The sequence below is a fragment of the Astatotilapia calliptera genome, chromosome 12 (genome assembly GCF_900246225.1).
Source record: "Astatotilapia calliptera chromosome 12, fAstCal1.2, whole genome shotgun sequence".
NCBI classification, from domain to species: Eukaryota; Metazoa; Chordata; class Actinopteri; order Cichliformes; family Cichlidae; genus Astatotilapia; species Astatotilapia calliptera.
Window position 1 is genome coordinate 2,655,077 of NC_039313.1, and position 27,096 is coordinate 2,682,172.

General features: G+C 40.5%; 1 protein-coding gene across 1 annotated transcript; it reads left to right on the forward strand.

Annotated features, from left to right (window-relative positions):
• The first annotated feature begins 1,481 nt into the window (after positions 1–1,481).
• On the forward strand, positions 1,482–22,749 carry nelfb (negative elongation factor complex member B). Its single transcript, XM_026187875.1, has 13 exons — positions 1,482–1,764; positions 4,999–5,159; positions 5,267–5,366; positions 6,573–6,803; positions 10,319–10,504; positions 10,613–10,725; positions 10,812–10,914; positions 11,722–11,817; positions 16,061–16,203; positions 17,618–17,724; positions 19,230–19,371; positions 20,099–20,207; positions 22,332–22,749. The coding sequence occupies exons 1-13, from the start codon at positions 1,663–1,665 to the stop codon at positions 22,488–22,490; spliced, it is 1,752 nt and encodes a 583-aa protein (XP_026043660.1). The 5' UTR covers positions 1,482–1,662; the 3' UTR covers positions 22,491–22,749.
• Positions 22,750–27,096: the final 4,347 nt, after the last annotated feature.

Here is a 27,096-nt window from a genome sequence, read left to right on the forward strand (position 1 = left end):
CACACATTCAGGCAGTCTATGAACGCATTTTCTATCACACACTACCTCTGAACAAATCAGGGACAACTTAAGGTTCAATATAGAACTGTGGCATACATACTCTAAGACACCACTAACAGCTAATGTGTCGTTCAAAATAGCCATGTGCCTAACAGAAGGCTTTTGAAGTAGTGATGGGATTTCCGGTTCTTTCGGCTCCGAACCGGCTCTTCAGGTTGTTTTGTTGCTTTAATTAACTTATTATTAACAATAATATAAAATTATGCACAAAAGGAATTAATTACTAATGTAAAAAAACGTGGTTTTATTTATATATGTTTATATATAAATATATGCGGTGGCCCCTACAGACAAAGCACGAACAAACTCAAAAACACATTCCTAGAGTTAACTGAACTTCCAAAACAGCTACCTAGATCACTTAAATTACACAATTGAAAGCATGTGTGTATTGTTTGTGTATTTATACACAGGCATTCATATATATTCAAATAATTAAAAAAAAAAAGTTCATTTACCTGTTACTACCACACACCAAATCTGGTCGTTGGTACTTGCTGGCTTGTGTAGCCACTAGGTAACAAAAGCTCAACACTGCGCCCAGCATCCTGGAGCACTTCTGTTGTGTTTTGTACCTGCGTCGGAGTTTGTACGTGTTTTGAAGTTTGTACATGCTTTGTCTGTAGGGGCCACCGTAAATATACTTTTATTTATTCACGCCACATAAAATGTAATAAATAAATCATATAATACAAAAAACGGCTATTTACATTTCAACTTTTAACTATTTAAATTTTCAGCTTTTTCCTTTTAAACAATTTTAAAGTGAAACAACACAAAACACTGCAAACCACAACACAATTAAATATAAATTCAAATATGAAAACAAAAAGATGCACATTCTCTCTCATATGGGCCTGCATGAATAAACTTTCTGAATCCAATAAGGAGCCGGCTCGCGTCGTTCACTTCAAAGAGCCGGCTCTAAGATCTGTTTAGTTTGCGACCGACACATCACTATTTTGAAGACTGATGTGTTATGTTTAAATTTTTAAAAAGTTGTTAGTTGTTTTGATGGAGTAAAACTTTTCAAATATGCTCAAACTTTTTTGTATGAGTCTGCAAATATGCTTTTTGATCTCTTTAGTTAAGCATTTAAAAATGATTTTATATGAGACTTTAAATAAAACTTTAAACGTATTTTCCCGAGGTAATTATACTTCTACCACGATCTTTGCCACAATAGAATCCTCCCATGTTTGTGAGTACGGCCAATTTACGGTGGAGCAAAGGGAGTTTGAAATAGAGCAGACAGCTTCAGCTGAGTTCACCGCGAACAAAAACACAGCATGAAAGGCACAGACAGTAAATGCAGCGGACACTTTTAACACTCGGTTTTACATCAGCTCTCTGTACGTTCGCGCTTCTCCGCAGCTTGCAATCGAACCCTTGATGCTCGCCCTTTTACCGCAGAGCACGCTGGAACTTTTCATCGCGGATGTTTCTGGCGGAGTGTTTACAAAGTTGCAACACAGGAAGCTCTCACTGAAAAGGCGAATGTGTTGTTTTCTGCAGAAGGAATTTACTTTTGTTGACTAAACTCCCGCCAGAAGACATCGATTTGACTCAGATAATTTAATTGATGCTTAAACTGAAAGCACGATGTTCGCGGGGCTGCCTGAGCTTGGTATATCCAACGGAGAGGATCTTAAAGAAACTCTCACTAACTGCACAGAGCCGCTGAAAGCCATCGATCAGTTTCAGGTAACACCCAACAGCTTAATGCTTCGAGTGATAGAGTGTACATTTCGACTAACGGTAAATAAGCGTTCCCGGATTGATAAACAAACGATAACGTATGTTCTTAACCACCCAAAGCTAGTCACCGTTCTTCGTTGTTTCCTACCAAGCTATTTTCATCACTGTTGTAGCGATAAACAACAACAAAACAACACAGATTGCAAAAAGAGAAAGTGGGAGAAATGGTCAATGAAAATTGCTCTCCACTTCAAGTTCATATTTTTGAGCTAATATCCTGCATTAAAAAAAAAATCAAAATGCAGGATTTTCATCGCCTTCTCGCCCTTTATTCGGATCTCTCCCGCCAGATCTGTAAAAGCAGGAGAGAGGATTGGAGATGGCAGACAATCTCACAATGCACAGAACGTATGCCGTTCTGTTGTGTTTGTTTGTGGTGTGTTTGGAGTGTTTTTACCTCCATGAGGTGAGAGTAGGTGATATAAGTCGACGACAACTTAGAGCTTTAGAGAGTTTGAACAGCTATTTATTGTCTTAAATAGGTAATACAGTTTGAGCACAAACGATAGACTGTATATGAAAAATGGGCATACTTTTGTCATGTGAAAAGTGAAACCAGTAATCGTGCTATTTGGCCTTTCGGTTTTATATCGGTGCTCAGGAGATAACCCAGACTGGGCCCCATGGAGATACAGCAAAAAACAGATTCCTGCCCCTGTCGTGATTTGTGCATTTTTAATTTTTATTTATTTATTTATTTTATTTTTTTTGCGTAGAAGAGGTTGAGAAGATTTAGTCCCATTTTTAAAAAAAAAAAGATATTTAAAAAGATTTGTACTCAAGTCAATCTTCCCTAAGTATTAGGAATGTCACAGACACTCTTTATGGCAACAGTAGGAAGGAAAAACTTGTTTTTAACAGGAAGGAACATTGTATAGTGGGATTAAGAGTAATGGCTCTACCATATCTAAACCTGCATTCTTTTACATAGACACCTTGGGGCAATACCTTTGGTTGTAGACATTTATGGGAAAGCAACCATTAAACTTCTTTGATTTGTGTCCTCAATAGACACTTTACTGGGTGATTCATAGGCTCAGTATCTAGTTTCAGTTTTATTTAATACAGCCTGATATTCATGTCCCATAACCGACTAAGATATGAGCATGCAGTGTCTCTCCATGGCACTGAACAGCGTGGTTCAGAACGTCGGATTGATAACTAGCAGGTGATGTGGCTAACTCCATCTTTTGCACATTTCTGCCCCTGCTGATTTGTAAATTCCAGCTATGTCGCTTGTCCTTAAAATTGCACAGATGTAATAGTCTTGTGCAGTCAAAAAGATGAGCACTATCCACGCAGTGTCCACGAGAGTATATAATCACTGTCTTATAAGGCCCGTTGCATGTGTAGTTTGTTTCATAGAAGAGTCTCTGTAGGTTCTCAGTCACCCAGGTCATGGTAATCTAGGAGCTTGGAAATAAAAGTTTCTTGAAGATCACCTTTCATCCAAGAAGCTTCTTCAGTTCAGGGAACTATTTCAGAAAACTGAAGAAGCTTCTTGGATGAGAGAAACATGAACAAAACATCTTCAAGAAACTTAAAGAAGTCCAGTGACTGTGAAACTCACTGAACCAGTGATTGCCTGCAGTTTAAAGCTGCAGATCTCACTGATGTCCAGGTCATGAAGAGACTGGCTGTAGTAAAATAAGAAATACATTTTAATAAATGATTGTAAAAGTAGAAAAGTTAAAGTTTATCATCTTGTCCACATCTGCGGTGAATCTTTGAAATAAGATGCGCCAACATTTTTCCCTCCTGGGTCTCTTTTTTTTTGTCCTCAGTTTTTTTTAGGAGTAAACACATTTGTCCCTCAAGTTTTTCCACTTCTTTGTACATCCCCTCATGTTCCTTCCAATAGCTTCACTAGTCTTTTCTGACATCTGTAAGTCCTTGTAATGATGCTTTGTTTATTATTTCCTATATTGAGATGATCATAGTTATTCTTTCACTGATAAATTAAAACACTGCAGCCAAAAAGTAGCTAGAAATTTGAAGGGAGAATGAACAGTGCTGAATCAACCGATCACAGTAACTGAAGTAAGTGTGATTTTTAGGGCGGAGCATGTCAAGTTACAACATAGGTAATACCTTAGGTTTTCAGAGGTGTTACAATGTAAATTAAAATCTAACATGGTTAAAATAGAAATATCCTGTGTTTGTGTTTTTGTCAGTTTGATCAGATTTGCCAACTCATAAGAGAGACTACGTTTGCATTAAACGTAGTCTCTCTTATCAGAGCTTTAACAATCTTGAACATTTTCAGCTTGGGAACATGCTGAGGCAGTTTTATTATTTTCCCAGATACCAACCATTATGACAGAGCTACAGAAAATCAGCGATTTAATCAAATTCAGATTCACTTGCAACAAATTCAGTAACTGTTTATTTGAGCTTTTCAAACACCAATCCTCAGCATTCACTGGTAATACTGAGTGTTTGTGGCTTTGTCGGGTGTTTGTTTGTTTGTTTTTTTGCATTTTTTTCATGCTAAGCTCAAAATATTTAGGTTTTTGACTGGTCATCAGGGAAAAAAGGATATTTCCAAAGGCGATGTGAAAAACAAAACGCCATCACCAAACTTACTTTGGTCAGTGATAACAATTAAATTTTGTTTAACAAAAACATGACATATTGATTGAAATTTTTTTATAAGGGATTTCCCTAAACGTTATAATTCAGATGACTAACAAATGTATGGGGGAATATGAGAATAATTCTTTTTCTGGACAACCTACAATAAGTTGCCGTTTTCTACAGACATATGTTCCTATTATGCATATAGGCTATGCCCATGTCGTGTAGCCATTATAGCACAGTTAAAGTTGATTTGTTATTCAGCTCTCAGTTCGGTTTCAAATCAAAATATTCAAAATGAAAACATGGTGTATTTCTTCTCCTGACGTGCTTAATTCTTTTTTCTGTTTACATTTTTAGGCAAAGAGTCAATAAACCTACTAAGTTTATTCATTTATGCAATTTACATTTCATATTTAACTTACATTTAATACTTTGTGGACCATTTAAAGCCCGTATTATATGAACCATATCATGGAGTATAAAATGTGGTTGGCCATGTTTTACAGGTGTGTGCCCTTATGGGTAAGCTGACTTTGAATAGAGTAGCTGCACGGCTAGAACTAATTCCTGATGAGTCCTTGACATGTTACATTATTGCAGATGGAAAATGGAATCTTGCTGCCAACGCTCCAGTCTGCTCTTCCTTTTCTCGATCTCCATGGCACGCCTCGGCTTGAGTTCCACCAGTCTGTCTTTGATGAGCTTAGAGAAAAGCTGATGGAGCGAGTTGCCGTCATAGCCGAGGGGAAGGAGGAGGACAGGTCTGTGATTGGTTGTGTTTTGGTTTTTTTAATTTATTTGTATGCTTGCTGAGGGAACCAGTGTTTTTATGACTTTTTTTTTTTTTGCTCTTTTCTTCTATCTATAGATACAGGAAGCTTGAAGAGCTGCTCGAGAAGAGCTTCCCACTTGTTAAAATGCCATCTATTCAGCCGGTGGTGATGCAGGTCCTGAAGCATCTACCTAAGGCAAGTATTTCAACCATTATCCGTTATAGGAATTGATCCTTAATTGAAAGGATTAATAATTTCATCCGTAATTAATCCTGCATTGAAAATACAAAGCAAATGTGGCTAAGGGATTTATTTTAGTTTAAACTATCACCTGGGAGTTGGATTGGTGTTACGCCCCTAGTCTAGGCGGGTAGGGACGCACATAAGGTTGGAGGAGAGAGAGACCAAATCCCCGCCCTGGTTCCCAAGCCAAACATCCAAACCAGTTGTAAGTAAAAAAAGTGATTTTATTTAAGGACAAGAAGCATAGCTCCGGGGTGAGCCCAGGCCAAAATAATAAACAAAACCAACTAAGTCCCACCAGAAAAGACTAACTAAACCCTAAGAAAGAAAAAAGAACAAACAAATGACAGAGCTATCCCTCGCTCCCTGACCAAGAAAACAGGAGAAAACGATTCCAAAAGAAAAGGCAGCTCACCCCTTCCGCTTCAGCCCACGAGTGCCTAAGCTTACAATTCACACTCCCACAAATACACAAGATAAACGCAGGCTGGGAAAACCAGGGTCAGGACTGCGACGGCTGTCAGGCTACTCGCTCGTTCCACACTCTCTCTCTCTCTCTCTCTCTGGAGCTGTCAGAGCGGCTTTTTGAATGTGGTCACCTGTTCCATGGTCCAATCAGCTCACTACTCTTCATTAGGGGAGGTACCTGTAGAGAGTCTTAAGCACAGTAAAGAGACACAGAACAAACAGCCCACACAGTGTTCTTATGGCCACAGCCGTAACAATTGGGCTCGGATCACTTTCACACCATAAACAAAGCACTCTGGAGTTCATTTGGAACCATACTCAGACCACATCCTCCAAAGAGCCTCGGTGGGAGGGAGGTGGGGGGAGTTTGATTTAAAGAGATTAAATACCGCAGGTGTGAGAATAACCTAAGACATGCTGCATTTGTTTCTTGGCCAACTCTCTTTAATTCCCACAGAACAATCACTGTGAGTGTCTACTATTGCCAGACACTGGTACAGCATAGAAATAATCAGCCATCGTGCAAACTGGAGAAGTTAACTAACTTCAGTCTCCAGCATTAGCTGATGCTCGTAGTAAGGGAGGGGAATGTTGTAAGCAGTACATGAGAAAATATAGTTTTGACAAGAAGCCAAGGATCCGTTTTAGGCGGACCTCTTTTTAACCTTTATTGCTTGCTTCTTCCTGCAGGTGCCAGAGAAGAAACTAAAGATGGTGATGGCTGACAAAGAGCTCTACAAGGTGTGTGCAGTAGAGGTAAAAAGGCAGATCTGGCAGGACAACCAGGCTCTGTTTGGGGATGAAGTCTCACCTCTCCTAAAACAGTACATTGTGGAGAAGGAAGCAGCTCTGTTCAGCAGCGACCTCTCCATCCTGCACAATTTCTTCAGCCCTTCTCCAAAAACACGACGCCAAGGCGAGGTGAGTTGCAGAGCACAATAACACTGGCTTCAGATTTATTTCAGACTAAACAATGTAACACAATTTTAATTTCCTTAAGCTCCTTTAGCAGCCATTACAATCTGGACATTTCTTGGACAGATTCCACCCATTCTCCATTTATAATAAGAGGGTAGTGGACCTGTCTGTGCCTCCTGAAGTTATGAGTTCTTTTGTTTTAAGGACATTCAACTTCAGGGTATTTTCGGAGCACTAGCGGAGCAAGTTTTCTATCTCCGCCCTCTGCGCTGTCTGATCTCCATCGGCATACTTGACGATGATGTTGGTTGGGTGGGTTGGTGTGCAGTCATAGGTGTACAGGGCGTACAGTAGGGGCTGAGAATGCAGTCCTGAGAAAACATAGTGGTGGTCCCAGCCAATGGTGGGCTTCTTTTGCACCATTCACAGACAGTAAAAGCCACTGTAGTGTTGTTTAGGTCGACAGGCTTCTATAGCTCTCGTCTCAGGCCATGTGCATTGTCTGTTTGGCCGTCCTTAGATCTGATTAGTGTCCCAGTCCCCACAGCTGTGAATCAGATTCATTTATTTAAAAGAAAAGAAGTTTGGTGCAACTTCTTTACTTGCACGGGTGTCATCCAATAAGCAAGCTCCAGTCAACCTTCTGTTACTTTCGCTTTGCATATGGCTCATGTTGACATATTGTGTGCAAGCTGTCATGGACCAAATTAGTTGAGAGACATACAGAGGACTTGCCTGTCCTGTTGTCCTGTTATGTTGTATGTGCTTTTCATAATGTGTCTTGCACAACATGCAGCTAGCTGGCACCTTGCCACGGTGTTATCAATCTGTAGAAGTCAAATGCTAGTTATGTTTGCATTGTACCATTGTAACATGAGTTACAGATGACTAAAGTCAATATGTTAGAATAAGTCAGGATTATGGATCGTGCTGTACCTGGTTGTAACTATTGGGTGCTAGCATCGTCACTCTGAAATTATTTTGTTAACAATTCTTAGCAGTTCTGACAGTGGAATTAGAAGAAAGGCATAGGCACTGAAAAGCAATGAAAGAGAAAATAACGTCACCAAAGATGCATAGGAAACTCTTAAATGTTCAATAGTGATGTGTCGGTCACGAACGAAATGGCTCTTGGAGCCGGATCTCTGAAGTGAACGACGTGAGCCGGCTCCTTATTGGGAGCTGTGGTTTTTTCTTCTTTCTCTCACCCTCTCTCTCGCACTTTTTTCCCGCTTCACTCCGCACATCAGCCTTGTGCTTTGCGCTGGGCAGAGGGGGGAGGGGCGGTAGTTACACTCACAGTAGCACAGGAACAGAGCGGGAGGGAGAGAGAGAGAAAGAGAGCCAGGGACAACAAGGTCACATTAGAAAGGTATAGTAATCATCCACAACTATTTTCAGTTGCAGATGATAAAGGATTCAGTAAGTTTATTCATGCATTTAAATAGTTAAAAGTTGAAATGTAACTAGTTGGTTTTTGTATTATATGATTTATTTATTACATTTCATGTGGTGTGAATAAATACAAGTATATTTACGGTGGCCCCTACAGACAAAGCACGTACAAACTCCAGAACACATACAAATTCTGAAGCACGTGAAACCTCCAAAATGCGCACAAACTCCAAAACACAACAGACGTGCTCCAGGATGCTAGGGGGCAGTGTTGAGCTTTTGTTACCTCGTGGCTACACAAGCCAGCAAGTACCAACGACTGCATTTGGTGTGTGGTAGTAACAGGTAAATTAACTCTTCTTCTTTTTTTAATTATTTGAATATATATGAGTGTTTGTGTATAAATACACAAACAATACACATATGCTTTCAATTGTGTAATTTAAGTGATCTAGGTAGCTCTGCTAGCGTTAATTGAACTTCCAAAACAATGTGCTCTGGAGTTTGTACGTGTTTTTTCTCTAGGGGCCACCGTATATATTTATATATAAACATATATAATAGGGGTGCAACGATATTCGTATCGATATTGAACCGTTCGATACAGTGCTTTCGGTTCGGTACGCATATGTATCGAACAATACAAAATTTGTAATTTATTTTATCAACTTTCCTTCTGACGATGCTGTCTGTGTTGAGCGCTCAGTGAATCTGCGTTCGACTACTCCGCCTAGGCTCGACAGTGCAGCCTAGGCGGAGTAGTCGAACGCAGATTCACTGAGCGCTCAACACAGACAGCATCGTCAGAAGGAAGAGCGCAGGGCAAGCTAGCGAGACAGAAGTTAAGCTCTCCTTGCAACATGGACCTCCCCCACCCTCATTCAGATCTGGCGTTTGGAATTATTTTGGTTTTCATGTGACGTATGACCCTGAAGGTAAGCGAGTCATGGACTAAAGTAAAACAGTATGTTGGATGTGCCACTCAATGCTCAATTACATTGGTGGGAACTAGTGTGTTAGCGCAGTTAGCTCGTTAACGTGTTGGCCGTCTAGCCCCATGCACGGGGCGATCGGCGGTAGCTCGTTAACGGAGATTTGCCGTGTTGTGGCGTTAAGGTCATTTCAACGAGATTAACCTGAAAGCACTAGCGGGAAAAAACAAGCAAGCATGCTACTAACTTTAGCCGAGTCATTTAGACAGCTGTTTAATATGCTGCTGAGAATATAGCCCAGAAGAAGCGGATAGTATAGCTTTTATTTTGGAAAGAGACATTTCTCTGTAATAAACTCTCTTTTCCAAAGATGAGTGATTCCTCAATCAGATACAGGGCTTGTAATATCGCTAGCCCAACGTCCCCGGGCTAGCGATTTTTTCAGTCGGGCTACCAAAATCTATCTCTTCCCTGCCCGTCGGGCTATTGTAGGAAAAATATATGTCAATGCTTTTGCATTCTTTCGGAAATGTAGCTGGGTAATTATGTCATTGGCATCGGTGAGCCACTGTCAATATGTGACATATTGAAGTCGCGTTTGAATTTGCGCTTGTTTTTTTGCTTTCACTTTGCAATCGCGCGAACTGTGTATAGAGAGCGACAGTACTGATGCGCATTCACTGTCAAAATAAAAAACGTGCACAAGGGTTAGGGTTAAATTTAAAAACTGTACTTTTGAGTTAAAATATATATTTATAATTTTAATAAATGACAAATTAAAAAGGCATAAACATTTTTTTGTATCGAAAAAATATCGAACCGTGACACCAAAGTATCGAACCGAACCGAACCGTGAATTTTGTGTATCGTTGCACCCCTATTATATAAATAAAACCAAATTTTTTTACATTAGTAATTCCTTTTGTGCATAATTTTATATTGTTGTTGATAATAAATTAAAGCAACAAAACAACCCGAAGAGCCGGTCCTCTAAAAAGAGCCGGAAATCCCATCATTAATGTTCGAAACAGCAGGTCTAAATAGTTGATGAAAGTGCTGTATTTAGGGGAGAGTAAAAATAACTTGGCATTCTTAGTCAAAGGTCTGGGGTTCTCAGGAGCATGTAAATTATATACAGCTCCTGTTTTGGAATTCCCTTTGCTGACTATTCCTGTTGTCTATGTACTGTAGGTGGTTCTAAAGCTGACTCAGATGATCGGGAAGAATGTGAAACTGTATGACATGGTGCTGCAGTTTTTACGAACTCTCTTTCTGCGAACCCGGAATGTCCACTACTGCACCCTGAGAGCAGAACTGCTCATGTCTCTTCATGACCTGGACATCAGTGAGATCTGCTCGGTGGATCCCTGCCATAAGGTGAGGGCACAGATACTGGTGGTAAATAAAGTCCCTAATCACATCTCCAGTGTATTTTACTTTGTGTGTTGAATGGGTTCTTCTCGTTTGTTTTGTGCAATTTGACAGTTCACTTGGTGTTTAGATGCCTGTATCCGTGAGAAGTTTGTGGATGGTAAGCGAGCCAGAGAGTTACAGGGTTTCCTGGATGGAGTGAAGAAAGGACAAGAGCAAGTCCTTGGGTAACAGACGAGGAGCTGGTTTATGAAAATAGTTGCTGATCATTGGTAGATGCACAAAATAATGTTTTGATCATTGTGCATTGCAGGGACCTGTCTATGATCCTGTGTGACCCGTTTGCCTGCAACACCCTAGTCTTGAGTATCATGAGGAACCTGCAAGAGCTGCTGAGTCAGGATGCTTTACCACGAGTGAGTATACTGTGCATGAGAAACAGAAGAAGTGATACACAATTGTGCTGACAATTTGTGGTATTATACTGACTGACAACTTTGGGGTGATACAGCAAAAACACGCAATGTGGCAAAGAAAAGGAAGGGAGGCACATTTAGAAGTTTAGACGATGAAACAGTGCCACTCTAAGTGCAAGTTTTAGTTGTGCAACACAGAAAGTTGAAATAAACCCAAAACACAATAATTCCCTGCAGTTATTCTGCAGTGTCATATTATGTTTAAGGTTGTGAGGTTATTTCAGTAAAAGAAGAAAATACAACAGTGTAAAAATGGTTGATTTTAAGCAAGCAGTCAGAGCGGTGCATTTAATTCATGCAGCCACTGACAGAAACAGACAACCATTCACACTCACATTTGGATTCACCAGTTATCCTTGGGGGCAGGAAGCTGGAATACCAGGAGAGAACATGCAAACTCATAAAGGCCAAAGCAGGATTTGAACACTGGACCTTCTTACTGTGAGGCAACTGTGCTAACCACGACAACACCATTACTGCCCCAGTACATGTTATGTTTTTAAAATCAGTTTCAGTTAGTGAGCTAATGTTATGTTGAATGTGGGCTTGTTTTAAACTAGTCGAAATAAGAAACAAAATTCATGCACTAATTTAGGTTAAACATAATATTTCAATGCTGTTCAGCAGTGCATCTCTAATTTTAAATGTTGTCTAATGCTAATTACTAGTTGTCTGTACCCACATACATATACTGTGATGGGGCAGCATTTTTGATAACAGTCTCATGTCGTATGTTTTTGCTCACAGGATAGTCCTGACCTGATGCTGCTGCTGAGGATGCTCTCACTGGGTCAAGGAGCCTGGGACATGATTGACAGTCAGGTCTTCAAAGAGCCTCGTTTGGTGCGTAAATGCCGACAACACAGGTTTATCTGAATCTGTGCATCAAGTTTTTGCTTTCACTGATTAGAAAACAGGGGACCTGCTGTGTACGTAAATATTGTTACTCACAGTATTGTAGTGTCTCTGGAAAAATCTGTATTTTTATTTAAACCAGCTATAAATCAAACTGAAGCAAATTCCTTTAGTTTGATTTCTATTTGATTTGAATTTCTTTCGGTTAATAAAAAAAAAAAAGTAAAATGTATTCATACCATATAGGCCTTTGAAAGGCAAGAAACCAGTCACAGTGGGCTTTACAGAGGTTTCAATAACCAGCTTGTCTAAGGACAAAATGAACATGTATGAACTTGTAAAACAACACAGAACATGAAGTATGAGCCAAACGCCAAACAGATGAGTTTTAAACAGTTTTTTAACACAGAGGCTGTGGTACGAAGAGAGGGCGGTAAGCTATTCAGTAGTTTGGGATGCACAGTCCCCCATAGATTTCAGACAGGTGTGCGGGACAACAAGAAGAATTTTATTTGTAGACATGAGAATAGGAGTGGAGTGGATCAAGGATGTAGGAGGGAGCCTCGCCTTGTAAGGGTATAGAAGTAAGAACCAAGATGTGAAACAGAAATCTCAATGTTACAGGAAGCCAGTGCAGAACCTTTGAGAACATTTTTGGACAGATTGGAGGGAATTAATAGATGCTTAAGACAGGCCAAACGGACTGATCTAAAATAAACTCATGGTTCTGCGCATTGGCTTTTACAGTGGATGAGAAGCACTTACAGTTGTGGTCAAAAGTTTACATACACTTGTAAAGCATATAATATAATGGCTCTACCGAGTGTCCCGTTATTTCTAAAACTCTGATTTTTCTCTGATAGAGTGATTGGAACAAATACTTCTTTGTCACAAAAAACATTCATGAAGTTTGGTTCTTTAATGACTTTATTATGGGTTAACAGAAAAAAGTGATCACATCTGCTGGGTCAGAAATATACATACAGCAGTGCTAATATTTGGTTACATGTCCCTTAGCCATTTTCACTTCAATTAGGCGCTTTTGGTAGCCATCCACAAGCTTCTGGCAAGCTTCTGGTTGAATCTTTGACCACTCCTCTTGACAGAATTGTTGCAGTTCAGTTAAATTTGATGGCTTTCTGACATGGACTTGTTTCTTCAGCATTGTCCACATGTTTTCAATGGGGTTTAAGTCAGGACTTTGGGAAGGCCATTCTAAAACCCTTATTCTAGCCTGATTTAGCCATTCCTTTACCACTTTTGATGTGTGTTTGGGATCATTGTCCTGTTGGAACACCCAACTGCGCCCAAGACCCAACCTGTGTGCTGATGACTTTAGGTTATGTTGAAGAATGTGAAGGTAATCCTCCTTCTTCATTATCCCATTTACTCTCTGTAAAGCACCAGTTCCATTGGCAGCAAAACAGCCCCACAGCATAATACTCCCACCACCATGCTTGATTGTAGGCATGGTGTTCTTGGGGTTAAAGGCCTCACCTTTTCTCCTCCAAACATATTGCTGGGCATTGTGGCCAAAAAGCTCGATTTTTGTTTAGTCTGACCACAGAACTTTCCTCCAGAAGGTCTTATCTTTGTCCATGTGATCAGCAGCAAACTTCAGTCGAGCCTTAAGGTGCCGCTTTTGGAGCAAGGGCTTCCTTCTTGCACGGCAGCCTCTCAGTCCATGGAGATGCAAAACACGTTTAACTGTGGACAATGACACCTGTGTTCCAGCAGCTTCTAATTCTTGGCAGATCTGCCTTTTGGTGATTCTTGGTTGACTCTTCATCCTCCTGACCAATTTTCTCTCAGCAGCAGGTGATAGCTTGCATTCTCTTCCTGATCTTGGCAGTGATGAAACAGTGCCATGCACTTTATACTTACAAACAATTGTTTGCACTGTTGCTCTTGGGACATGCAGCTGCTTTGAAATGGCCCCAAGTGACTTTCCTGACTTGTTCAAGTCAATAATTCGCTTTTTCAGATCCATGCTGAGCTCCTTTGACTTTCCCATTGTAGCATTTGTGGGCGTTTGTATCCAATGAGCCCTATTTAACCTGTCTAAGAGAAGTCACCAGCTGTAGTCACTCATAATCACTCACAAGAAGTTAAGAGGCCATGCTATGAAGCTCAGTTCACTGACAACTTTCTAAGTCACCAAAATTGCTAATTCATGTTGCTGTATGTATAATTTTGACCCAGCAGATGTGATCACTTTTTTCTGTTAACCCATAATAAAGTCATTAAAGAACCAAACTTCATGAATGTTTTTTGTGACAAAGAAGTATTTGTTCCAATCACTCTATCAGAGAAAAATCAGAGTTTTAGAAATAACGGGACACTCAGTAGATCCATTATGTTATATTCTTTACAAGTGTATGTAAACTTTTGACCACAACTGTATTTGGCCAGCAGTACTCAGAAATGATCATTAGAATTATAAAATAATTTGCTGTCTAACCTTTGATTGCATTATGAAAATGTATTAAATTGAGTAATTTATCCAATTCATGGTATTTAATGTCAACTGTCGACAGATAATAAGAAATGGTTTTTAAAATACTGATAATCTTACAATAATAGTCGTATGTAATATATATTTCAATACTTGTTTTCTCAACAAGTACTGAAAGCTATGACAACAAATTCTCTTTTAGTCTACAATAAACTAGCTGCCTCAATCCCATAGAAGTGTAGGGGCGAAGACAGTTTAGACGCATGTCTCCATCGCAGTGCTGATGTGGTCACTACACCTGTAACTCATATTTTCAATTCCAAAATTTTAGAAGGTCATGGCCCTAGTGACTCAATAATTACTTCCCTCATGCCGTCCTTGCATTGTGTTATAGGCAGAGCTACACAGCTCATGAACTTGAATATCTCAATAAACCTTGATTTCTTGACACAGAACTAAATACACTTACCACAAAAAGTAAGATCATTCGTGTTTAGTCAGTTATTTCTTTCTTGTAAGAATGCTTCTTCGCCCTAAATCTTATGCTGTTGGAAAGCCTATTTATGTCCCATTACATTGTGCCACATTTGTAAGGCCAATCCATTAATAGGTTGAGCAGCAAAGTTGACTGTGGGTTGCACCTAAAATGTGGCAAATCTTCTCTACCAGTGCCATACAGCTAATTCTTCTATTGACTCTTGTCTTGAGCTTCTGGTACCCCAGGTGCTGATAGTCAGATGCCTGGTTTGTACCTGTGAGCATGGACCCTGCATGCCAATCTGGTTATGCCCTGTGCCATATGGCAACTTCAAGCTGGTGTTCCCCAAAACCAATTTGCAGCATTATTTGAAGTGAACCCTAGTACCATCTCCAAATTGAAGGCCCAGCTCCAGTGTAACGTGAGATGTCAGAAATAGGCTGCAAAGTGGGTGTCCAAGGAGACAACGCAACGACTGTATCCTTACCCTCTCAGCACTTAGGAACCATAGACAGTCTTCTACAGATATGCTGAGATTAGCCCTCTACCCAGACTATCCAGAACAGACTGCACACATCCAATCGCCATTCACTGCCTTTCACTGTCAGGTCCATTTGTACCGGTGATGGTAATATATGCTGGGAACTTGTGGAGGAACATTATGTTCAGCAGTGAGTCCAGATTCTGCCTATGGCACTTGTGATGGCACTTGTGATGGCACGGGGCAGCATCTCTGTCACTGGAAATTTAGCTTGTCATCACTGGAGGCAATCTCAAAGACTACATCCACTATTTGGGAGTGGAGAGAATGAAGTGGCCTGCATGCAGGTTCAACCCCATTGAATATTTCTGGGATCAGCTTGGGTCTGCTGTTCTTGTCAGAGTGACCAATGCAGCCACTTTGGCTGACTTAGGTGTCTCAATTCATCAGAGATGGGAGCCCTACCCCGTAATAAAAACATTTTAGAAGCACCAAGAGCACTCTAATGCAACCTGAGTTTATATTTGGCATTTTCTGCACCCTGTTTGTACTGTAACAGCAACAGGGAAAGCTGCTTCTCCACCTCCTCTTTACCTCTGCACGTGCCTCGTTCCTTCCTCGTTTTGCTTTTAAAAAGTGATGATGCGCATTGTTGAAGTCTTTTATATTGTCCGGTTACAGTAATCCAAATCAGCAAATGATAAATCTCCATTGTAATAATTTCAAACATTACTTTGAAAGATATCACTGCAAGTATCAGGAAAGCAGTCCAGCAGAAGTCACCGTGACATTATTGGTATTTTTATGTCACCCTCAGGATTTGGAAGTGGTTACTCGCTTTTTGCCTGCAATGATGTCAGTGGTTGTGGATGATCACACCTTTACTGTGGAACAGAAGCTCCCAAGTGAAGAAAAGAGCTCGCTGTCATACCCCACCACCCTGCCTGAATCCTTCAACAGGTAAAAACACAGCAGCAAAAGAGGAGAGGCAGATGTTATATTGCATCAAACGCAGGTTGTCATCAGTACTTTCATCTCATAGCTTCCTTTCTCGGGAGGTAAGAAGCACTGTTACCACGGTAACCCTCACATCTGACTCTAATGTAGGTCACTTCTAAATTTAACTATAAAATGTCAATTCTTCACATGTTTGTACAAAACAAATCACCAAACACAAGTGAGAAATCATAAACCACAAGTCTTTAGTACTGCTCCTTTATTTTTCTTCTCAGAGACAGTAGTTTTAAATGATAAACTATAGAGATGTTGATGTAACATGATGTATGTAACCACGTATGAGGTGTAAGAGATCAGTTGCATTGACTTCATTACGTGAAACCTTGGGCATGTTTGTCTTTATGACAATGACTTCTATGCTTCTAGCAACTTCTCCTTGGGTCAGTTTATTATCCCAGCAGGCCAGGCATCAGTAGCATCCGATGATTGGCAGGGCATACGTGTTGGTTCCACAGATCTCGTGCTTCCTCTGCAGCTGTTTGGTAGTTGCATCTTTCCCAGTGGCCTCTTTGTGGTTAAAATTTGCCTGTCAGATTTCAAGGTATTTATAACGATCCTCAGTGTCTGCAGCGTTGCCTTCTATCAGAGCAGTCCCTACAGCTCCGTCTATCTAAGTGTTGTGGATCAGTGAATTGATGTCTTACTTATTTCTGGCATAACGTTGGAGTCAACCATCTGTAGAGGAGGTGGCCTGTCTGTAGCCTGTCATATTTAAGGACCTGAGTGAGGAGCTATGCAGCACAGCAGTGGGGACAGAGAATCTCTTTGGCAAATCCTGCACTTGATGGAGGCTTTGGCTTGAAGTTGGCCTTTAGTCTCATTTTCCATATGCCCGCTGAATTACTGTTGAAGGCTCTTGGGGTTTTGTTAATCTTTGCAGTTGTAGGCATTCCTGGGTTGAATCATAGGCTTTCCTACACAAGTACACGGGTTGGTCATTCTGGTCTGCTCTGTCTACCAGTAGCTGGCCTGTTCACTTTGCCCTAATGATGCAAGGGCATCCAGACTATCGATGACACACATAGACTAATATACTACCGACACTTTATTCACTTTTAGTCACTTTGATTTTTAAACTGTATATTCTGTGTATTTATTATCTCACTCTTATTGTCCTTATCTTCAACGTTATGCTGCTCTGTTGTATGTTAATTGCCCCTTGGGGATAAATAACGTCTTTCTGATTCTGATTCTGTCCTGGGTGGAATTTGAAATGGGATGTAGTGAATTAGTGGGTGGATCCGTTTGTGGAGGCAATTCATTAAGTCGGTTCACTAAGCTGAACAAATGGTGACAGTGGTTGTCTCCAGGACCACACACAGAGGTGTAGCAGGTTATTGTTTCCCTACCCCCTCAGATACCTGCAGGAGAACAGAGTGGCCTGTGAAATGGGTCTCTACTATGTCCTCCACATCGCCAAACTGAGGAACAAGAATGCCTTACAACGGTTGCTGCCTGCACTTGGTGAGTGTCTGAATTATAACTATAACAACAATTTCATCCTGTAACTTGAGTCAAAATGCAGTATCACTGCCTTTTTTTCACGTGACTGAGTCTTATACCTGATCTCTCAGTTACGTTGCTTGTTTTTTGGTTTTGTTAATAAATCACAATATTAACAAAGATGTGCGCGATTAGTCGACTACTCTACAATATTTTCAGCAGTCTGCAACAGACGCACCAGTCATGTAATATGATCGTTAATATTTTGATTGCTGTCCAGTGCCAGTACATAGTTGTTATGTAGCCCTCTGCCCCCAGATGGAGCTGCACCCCTCCTAACGTGGTTTGCTCCAGAAAATGAAAACAGAGTTGTATCTAGGCTTTGTCAGAATAAACTGGCTGTCAACACTCAACATGAGCAATACACATATTTAGCACAGGCATGGGGACGTTCATTTTCATGTAAAGAAAGCTTTTGCTAACGTTAGCCACACCAGTATGACATTGTTTACCTGAATATGCTACAGTCCGTAGCTCATCACAGCAGAAGATTTCACTCAGTGTTGTTGAATGCAGAGGCTTTCAAAAGTTCATTAAATATAATGAGCCTGAATACACGGTGCCTGGCAGACTGTAGCACAACCAAAACTGACAGAGGAAATGAAGCTAAGTATGCAACAGCAGGCTGTTCAAATTCCACGACAAATGAGTCGTGTGTCAAAAATCTGTCCTTTTATTACTGAAGGAAATTAGCAATGCTTTTAATTTGTGGATTAGAGGAAAACTTGGCAGCATATCTGCGAGGTGCTGTTAGCAAGTTGGGACTGGAAGACGAGGTTGTTATGTATCCAGACAACAGAAGCAATAAGGTAGTGGCAAACAACATCATGTTGGAGTAGGAAGCAGTTTCTTGTTTTGATGATGAAACTTGATGAAAACTGCCGGTTCTGATCTAAACAGGACAGTCACAAAGCTGATGGACGCACATGCTGTGTGTCCCTACCTTAGAGCTGTCAGATGACAATTAAGGGCGTGGTCCCTGTGCTCCCTCAAAAGTGCCACCACTGGTCTGTGTTGAACTTTTACCATGAGTTTGTTGAACAATACCCTCCTAACATAATTAAAACACACGAGGAAGAAATGAATAATTTTCAATTATAAAATAGTTCCCAACCCCAAAGTCAGCCATGTATTAGTCGTTTCCCATGACTACATCAACTTGCAAGTCGCTGTCTATGTTCCCACTACATCTGCTGTTGTCAAAGAGTTTTTCTGCTGCTGGACTTATTGCCAGTGAACTGAAATCACGTGTTTCACCCCTATGTTAATTTCGCTGAACAGAAATGTTTCTTCAGTAGAGTAAGGACACTTTCGATGTTTAGGCTTTTCTAGTTTAGTCAACTAAGAAATTAGTCACCAGGAACATATATTCAGAAACTTCACATTCAGTGTGTTAATGACTGACCATCCCACTTTATAGGAACAGTTTGAGTCTTACAAGTGTTTCCTTTTTTGTCCCCCCGTAGTGGAGACCTACAATGATATGGCTTTTGGTGATATCTTCCTTCACCTGCTGACTGGACACCTCACACTTCTCTCTGATGAGTTTGGATCAGAAGAGTTTTGTTCAGTTGTCTTTGATGGATTCCTCCTTACATCTTTCTCCAGGTAGGTTGACTCAGTGTTACAGTATAAGACTACATCACCATTCTCATCCCACACCACCAAAGTTGACTAAAAATACACAAAGCTCTTATTACCACCCAGCTTCTGACAATAGCAGAAAGCTTAGTGGTTCAGTAGTTTCAGATCCCCAACTGCTGACCGTCCCCTTTCAACGCCACCAGCCTAAATTTGCTGAGCAGTTAGGAAGGTTAATGGATGACAATATTAACAATAAAGATTTAATTTCTGTAGCATCTTATAAACACGTTTTACAGAAGTTTAAAAGTGATTTTAAAGATGTAAGCAGGTGCTGAAAGGGGCCATCCCAAAACTGCCAGTCCATGTCCTTAAGCATGAAAACATGGAAAGATCATTTATTCTGTGTGTATCAGGACATAATTTAACTGTGGAACATAATACTGCATGTAAACGTGAGTTCCTGTTAGCATAATACAGGAAGCTAACAAGGCAATCACACAAGTCACCTTCAAGTGTGGCATAAACTGTGCTGCATAGGTCTCACCCCCTACAGTCCCTTTTACGTAGGTCACAGCACAGTGAACAGCTCTCCAGTTGGTCATTCAGTGTTAGAGAATAGAGGATTGTCATTGGCTAAAGACTCATGATTGACACGTCTTTGCCCAAAGAGCAAACACCCTTCTCTCATCACATGATTTGTTGTTGTTGTTGTTTTAACCAAGATTGTCTCGACTGTCTGAATTCGTTACAGTAAAGAAAATGTCCACAGACACACCCTGAGGATGTTACTGCATCTACACCACAAAGTGTTACCATCATGTATGGAAACTTTAATGAAAACGCTGGACCCTCCAAAACAGGTAGGTTTCAGGTGGAGAGCTCCATTTAAACCCTCGTGTTGAACCACTTTTTGGCACAAGGGAGCAAAACGATTGCATGAGTGCTGCTGTTTGGAAGAATAAAGTAGTCGTGGCAAAACAATCACATGACCACTTCACGATGACAAAGCAACAAGGTGATATATACCAGTTTTTAAATTGTGCTGATAGTCCACGTAAAACCAGAGTCATGATAAACAAGATATACGCAGAATAGTTTCGTCACGTTTAATATCTAAGGACAGCGCAGCGAGACCTCTCTGCTTATGACCTTATGTCAGACCTGCAGGTATCAGGCTGTGATGTTCTCTTAAAGTGGACAGAAATTATTTTTTGGAGTGGCACAAATAATTTGTGTGGCGTCTTATTTAATGCAGAACAGCTGATTGTTCTGTAAATAGGTTGAAATGTTTATTTAAAAAAGGGTAAAAGTTTGCAAATAACTTTGTTGTTTGCAAAACTTGTGCGTAGGATTTTAAAATTTGCAATTTTATTTGCATTTAAAGTTCTGAAATATGATCATTAAACATGTTTGTGGTTGTTACAGTAAATAATCTAACTTTTTTCTACTCAGAGTTTATGTTTTTTGTCTGATTTCAGATCAGTTGTGTTAATACAGTATATCAAAATGAAAACATAACTGTAAATTCAGACACGTGAGGTTGTGTGAGGATGACACCAAACAAGGCAAATAAACAGTTTTTAAAGGTGAAATGTGGAGGAAACATCAAAAGTGGTCAAAAACAGCCTCTGGACCCCAGAGGGTTAAATATTTTTCTAAAGTAATGCAATAGTTACTTTTCCTAGTAATTAATTTTAACTCCGTCACTAACTCAGGTACTTTTTTGAATAAGTAATTAGTAACTATAATTAATTACCCTTTCAAAGTAACTTGCACAACACTGGTCATTATCACCAGAGGTTTCGGGAAGAACTATTGTGAGACATTACCCCACCCTGTCATGCGAACACTTAAAGTCACCTGACAAAAGGTGTGAGTGGGGGTTGAAGGGCCTGGGATGGACTCTCAAGAGTACATTTGCTACATTGCAGGTGGCAGGCAGCTGGTGTTGGAGCCTCTCCCTCTGTTCAATGATGGTTGATCACATCATTCATTTTTTACTCCGCCTTCAAAATATGCATCTTAACTGGCCCGAATACCTGTGTGTAAGGATGAACTTGAATATTTAGATGACAGTTATATCTAATTCAAAAATGTGACTTATCAATAATTGCTGGTAGCTGACCAGTGATTAAGCATTTAGAACATTGTAGAACTTCCTCGACCACAGTGGCGTGTACTTCCTCCCCCTCGCTGTCATTTCTCGTAATAGTCTTTCTGTTTTTGAAATTTGCACTTCGCACTGTGCCGCTGCACACAGACACACAGCTCCTCTACTCACTAAGAGCAGAATTAATTAACATTCATAACCCTAAACAACACTTGGAGGGATTTCAGAGGTAGAAAAAAGTTTCATTTTCAACAGCACTGTAGTGTTGAACAGTTATTAGGTTGACAGGTTATAAATGTTAACCTGGTCGGCACACAAACTGACATTAGATGTTTAACTCTTAGCAGTTATCCACCACATTGGCATCTGTTGTCTTTAATGTAGCATCTAGCAGCCTGTGCTTGGATAGAAGATAAATAATCATTCCAGGCTGAAAGGATCATGGATGGGATATTGAGCCCTGACCGAGCAGATTACAGGCAGAGGTGAACTGGGCGAGTCGGTGCTGTCTGTGCAGAGCAGCCAGATAAACTGAGAAGAAGGTTCAGAGTCTGGAGAACTAATCTGAGTACATAAAGATTGACGTCTGGAGCAGAGCAGTCTAATCAGATGTCAGGCCTGAGGAGCAGAGCTGCAGACTGAGATGCAGCAGTACGAGCAGGGGATCAGAGAGGCTGACAGATGAGATTCACGATTCTTTGCTGTCATATTCAGAATGAAATTAAGGGCATAGAGTGTGGACAGGATGATGCACTTTAACTCATTTTTAAAATGCGGACAGTGATCATTGTAGTCTTACACGCACACACACGTGTGAACGCGAGTTGAATGTCAGTATACTGTATGTGCTGACACGTGTGCTGTGTGTTCACAGTGCAGTGAGCCACTGAAGGAGCTCTACACCCAGCTGACAGAGAAGATGGAGGCGCAGAAAAAGAGCCCGCCTCCAACAGATGAAACTCCATCCCTGGACTTGGGGCTGCACCCAGTGACTGTTCCCACTACGGCCTCCACACCAACCACACCTCTCTGAAGATCTTAATCGCTGATAGACTTTACATGCAGGCTGCAGCTGATTCATGAAAGGCTGGAAATTTTACAGTTGTAGGATTTTTTTTCTTTTTCATCAAGGTTTCATTGCTGTAGACGTGTCTTCCAGCTCTGACAGTGTACTGCTGTTTTTTTTGCATTATTGTTCAGATATACAATATTTTCATGTGTATCTGGGCTGTGTGTGTTTATGAAGTGTGTCAGTAGTGCAAGAAACCTGTAAATAAAGAACTGTTTGCAAATATAGTTTGATTTACTATGAGCCAGGCAAAATGCACCACCTGGATAGTAACACAATCACTCGATGAGACACACTCGACTGCAACAGGAAATAAGAGACTGATGTGTGTAAACCCCATTGGTTAACTTACCAACAGCCAAACATAGAGTTCGACATGCTGAAGACTTGTTTGACTCTGGTAAGCTCTCACACAAGCATGAACATGTCAGTTAGATGTCCCTGCGCGTTTATTACACTTTGAGAAAACAAAGCAGAAAAACAGGGATTACAGTGAGAATTACAAGTACGGATCTGCTCCGAGGCCACTGGAAGCTGCATGAGTGAGTGGGACACACACACACACACAGTGAAACAAAAATGATCAGTGATGCCTCTGACATTATTGCACGAGTCTTGTTTTCTTCATCCGTGGGTCTTTTTTACTCAAATATGATAAATTATCCTCACCACACACACATGCATACACAGTGATGTTCTCGCTCTCAGGTATCCCTCTGCACACAGACCAGCTGAAAAAAAGGATTTTTTAAAATCCAAATGGCAGTTTTGATGAAGTATTTCTTTTCAGTTGTACACGCAACAAGAACAACATCTGAAGTTTGGGAATTGTTGCCTTGGCTTCAGTAAATCTCATTAACATAGTTAAAACGTAAATCCTATTTTAAGATCATCCAAATACTTTAGTAGGCATTGTAATCCTACTGCAGCGTATTTAAATCTTTTAGCCTACTTCACTTTGTCAGACAGAGAATGTTATGTGATTTATTGGCTGGTGAAACTCAGCTTTACAAACAGTGTGCTTAATTACAGTTAACAAGGAAGGCAATTACTTTTTCACACCAGGTAGGTTTGGACAGCTTTTATAATTTAAAACCTGCATTTTGTCTGCATTTTACTTGTGTTGATATTAAAATGTTCTCAGTGATGAGGAGGAGGAGGAAATATACAGGAAACTAAGAAAAATCGAAGGGAGTCTGTTTACTGTCCACATGGGTCACACTTATTGCTTATCTGGGGAGCTGAGCTGAGAGATCAGAGTCACAGTATCTGTAAATACACATTATACTACAAGTGTTTCCAGGATTGTTTTTAAGGGCTTGTACATCACAAACATGAGACATGAGGGCACAGGAAATAAGAATATTTGTTTAAATACACTGAGGACAGTTTTGAGGCATGAAGAAGGTTCGGCCCTGTGCTCTCATATCAGTGTATGTCATTAAAATAAGCTGCACAAGAGTTTAAACATTGTTTAGTATTGAATAACCATTTTGCAAAGAGAAAACATTTAAGCATCAAAATACACTTTAGGAGTGAAAGTACTCATCATTGATGGAGATTATTTTAATCATTTGTATGCTGCTTGGTACTTTTATCTACAAGTACAAAATGCAACATTTGCAAACAGCATGAAATAGCCAAATAAAGTATACTGCAAGTGCAGAGTACATTCAAATATCAAAGTATATGTACGAAGTTACATTGCTACCCATGATGTCAGTGGCACTTGGCACTGTGAGATTACAGTACTGCAGTGCAGGGGCACTGGGAGAGACCGATCAATGCATTACAGTCAAAGCACAAAACAAATACCCTACAAAAGTCAGTGAAGTATTGATTTTTTAAATTGCAATCACATCATGATCTAAAGAAACAAATCTGAAACAAAATAACTGACTTCTATCATTCTGGAAAGGGTCGCATTGAAGGTGTTCATGAATCAACAATAAGAAAGAGACTTGACAAAAATGGCATCCATAGAGCCACAGAGAGCTCCAAGGGAAAACCACTGCTCACCAAAAAGAACAACAAGGCTCATCTTATGTCTGTGAAGGTTCTCAGTCATCCAGGTCATCGTAGTCAAAGGAGCTTGCAAAGAAAAACGTCTGGACTTCTTTTGGCACAGAAAAGAAGATCAGACACCAGCGAGGGAGGATAAGAAGGACAGACGCAACAACATTGTCTTGTATCAGAGAAACTCAGGAGAGTTTTCTCCAAGCATGACATCCCAGTGTATTTCAGACCCAGCAACACACTCAGACACAAACTGGTTCACCCGAAAGACAAAACGGCAAAACACAGACTTAACAATGTGGTGTATGCTGTACAGTGCAGCGAGGAATGCCCAGACCTCTACATCGGAGAGACCAAACAGCCACTTCACAAGCGCATGGCACAACACAGAAGAGCCACCTCCACAGGACAAGACTCAGCAGTCCATCTGCATCTAAAGGTCAAAGGTCACTCTTTCAAGGATGCCAATGTTCACATTTTGGACAGAGAGGACAGATGGTTTGAAAGAGGAGTGAAAGAAGCATCTATGTCCACTGTGAGCGACCATCTTTGAACAGAGGCGGGGCTTACGACACCAACTCTCTGCCATCTATAATCCAGTTTTGAGATCCCTCCCAGACGCCTTAACGCCCACTCACATCCTGGGCCATCTGACCTCAGGAATTCGCATGATAAGGTGGGGCCAGGTTTCACAATGAACACACCCGAAACTCTGGCTGATTGGGACCCACACCCAGTTTCCCACCTTGGCTCAGGCGATTAGAGGATCATCAGGGGTCCTTTTGTCCCTCTGTGGGGGGAAACTCCCACTAGGTTTATATCTGGGACTCTCCACCATTTGACCTTAGAACTGAAGAAGCTTCTCGGATGAGAGGTGAAACGTCTTGAAGCAACTTAAAGAAGTCCAGACGCTTTTCTCTGCAAGCTCCTTTGACAAGGCTCATCTTACATTTGCCAAAAATATCTTGCTGATCTCCAAGATTTGGGGAAAATATCATGTAGACTGATGAGGCAAAAGTTATAAAAAGAACCGTCAGCAGTTCATCCATGCACGGTGCTGACACTGTCATAGTCTGGAGCTGCTTCACTGTTTCAGGATGACTTGCCATCATTTATGGAACCATGAAATTTGCTCTCAATCCGAAAATCCTGAAGGAAAATGTCCAGCTATCAGTTCACGTCCTTAAACTCAGGGCGCACTCGAGTTATTCAGCAGGGCAGTGATTCAAAACACACCAGCAAGTGCACTCCTGAATCACTCAAAAAGGACGAAGAAGAAGGGTTTAGAGTAGCCTAGTCCTAAAAGAAATGGCTTGTATTTGTATAGCGCTGTACTTAGTCCCTAAGGACCCCAAAGCGCTTTACATACTCTTATATTATAACATTATAACACAAATAACACAGAATAATCGGAAGCAGTCCAAACAAATATCAGACTTCTGAAAGCTGCAAATAAATGGTTTAATCAGTTTAAGAAAAGACTGCAGAACACATTCTGTATAAAGCAGTGTTCATGTCTGTCTGCCCTCAGACAGAGCACACAGTGTTATTCTGTCTGTACTGTCCAGGATTCTACATTTTACCACGATGTTGACAATATTTCCCCAGCTGGAAATATGCACCGTTTTTGTTCCCCTCATTGTTTTTTCATTAGGTTACCTGGCAATTCCCTACTGACTCTCACATCCTCTACACACTATCATGTGTCCCTGACATGTGTTACTAATAAAAGCAGGTCCGTTGTCAACAGAAGATGCAAAGCATACTTTTTCACACTAAGACTAGAAATTGGAACAAGTTTCTCCATGTGTTTACAGCTGACGCAGTTCAGAGTAGACTACTTCTCTCCAACATTATTTTAATATAAATGAATCCATCGGACAGAAAGATGATTTTGGCCCCTCACAGCATTTTAAAATGTTACTAGCTATGCTGGATTATGTCTTGAGTACTGGACCAAATAGTGGCATAACAGGACAAAACAGGAACTCTTTGAATTCACAAGTAATATCTGCTAATACACACACACTGCATCTCCTTCTTTGTGTAGTTTGTCATCTGCAAAAGGACATGTCTCTTCTTTCATAGTGAAAGAGCAAATGTTTTTCAGGCCACACGGGTTTCATTAAGTCACCATTGAAGCTCCTGCTCACTAAACATAGCATGTATATAAAAAAATCTAGCTTTCAGGTCTGAAACGCGACGCCAAACATGATGGCTTCTTTGGTTACAGTGTTGCCTGAGACCTTAGTGCACTTTTCTGATAAATTTAAGGTTGTTTTATGTCACGTAAAACACCATGAAATTAATTTAGTACATTTTGGTCCTTTTAGAATCAGAAAGAAGGCTAAGATGACATACTGTCAGGTGGCCCTGTGTTACGGCTGAAAATTTAGCACCATATGTGTCTGCAGTATTTCTTGGTTTCATTCTCTGCATATCAGTGTGGTGGCAGTAAAAATGTCCAGCTCCATGCTCAATGCAACTTTCCAGCATTCATCCATTACACAGGTCAGCAGGCAATAATCATCACAGGTACTTCTCTGTTAGTTAT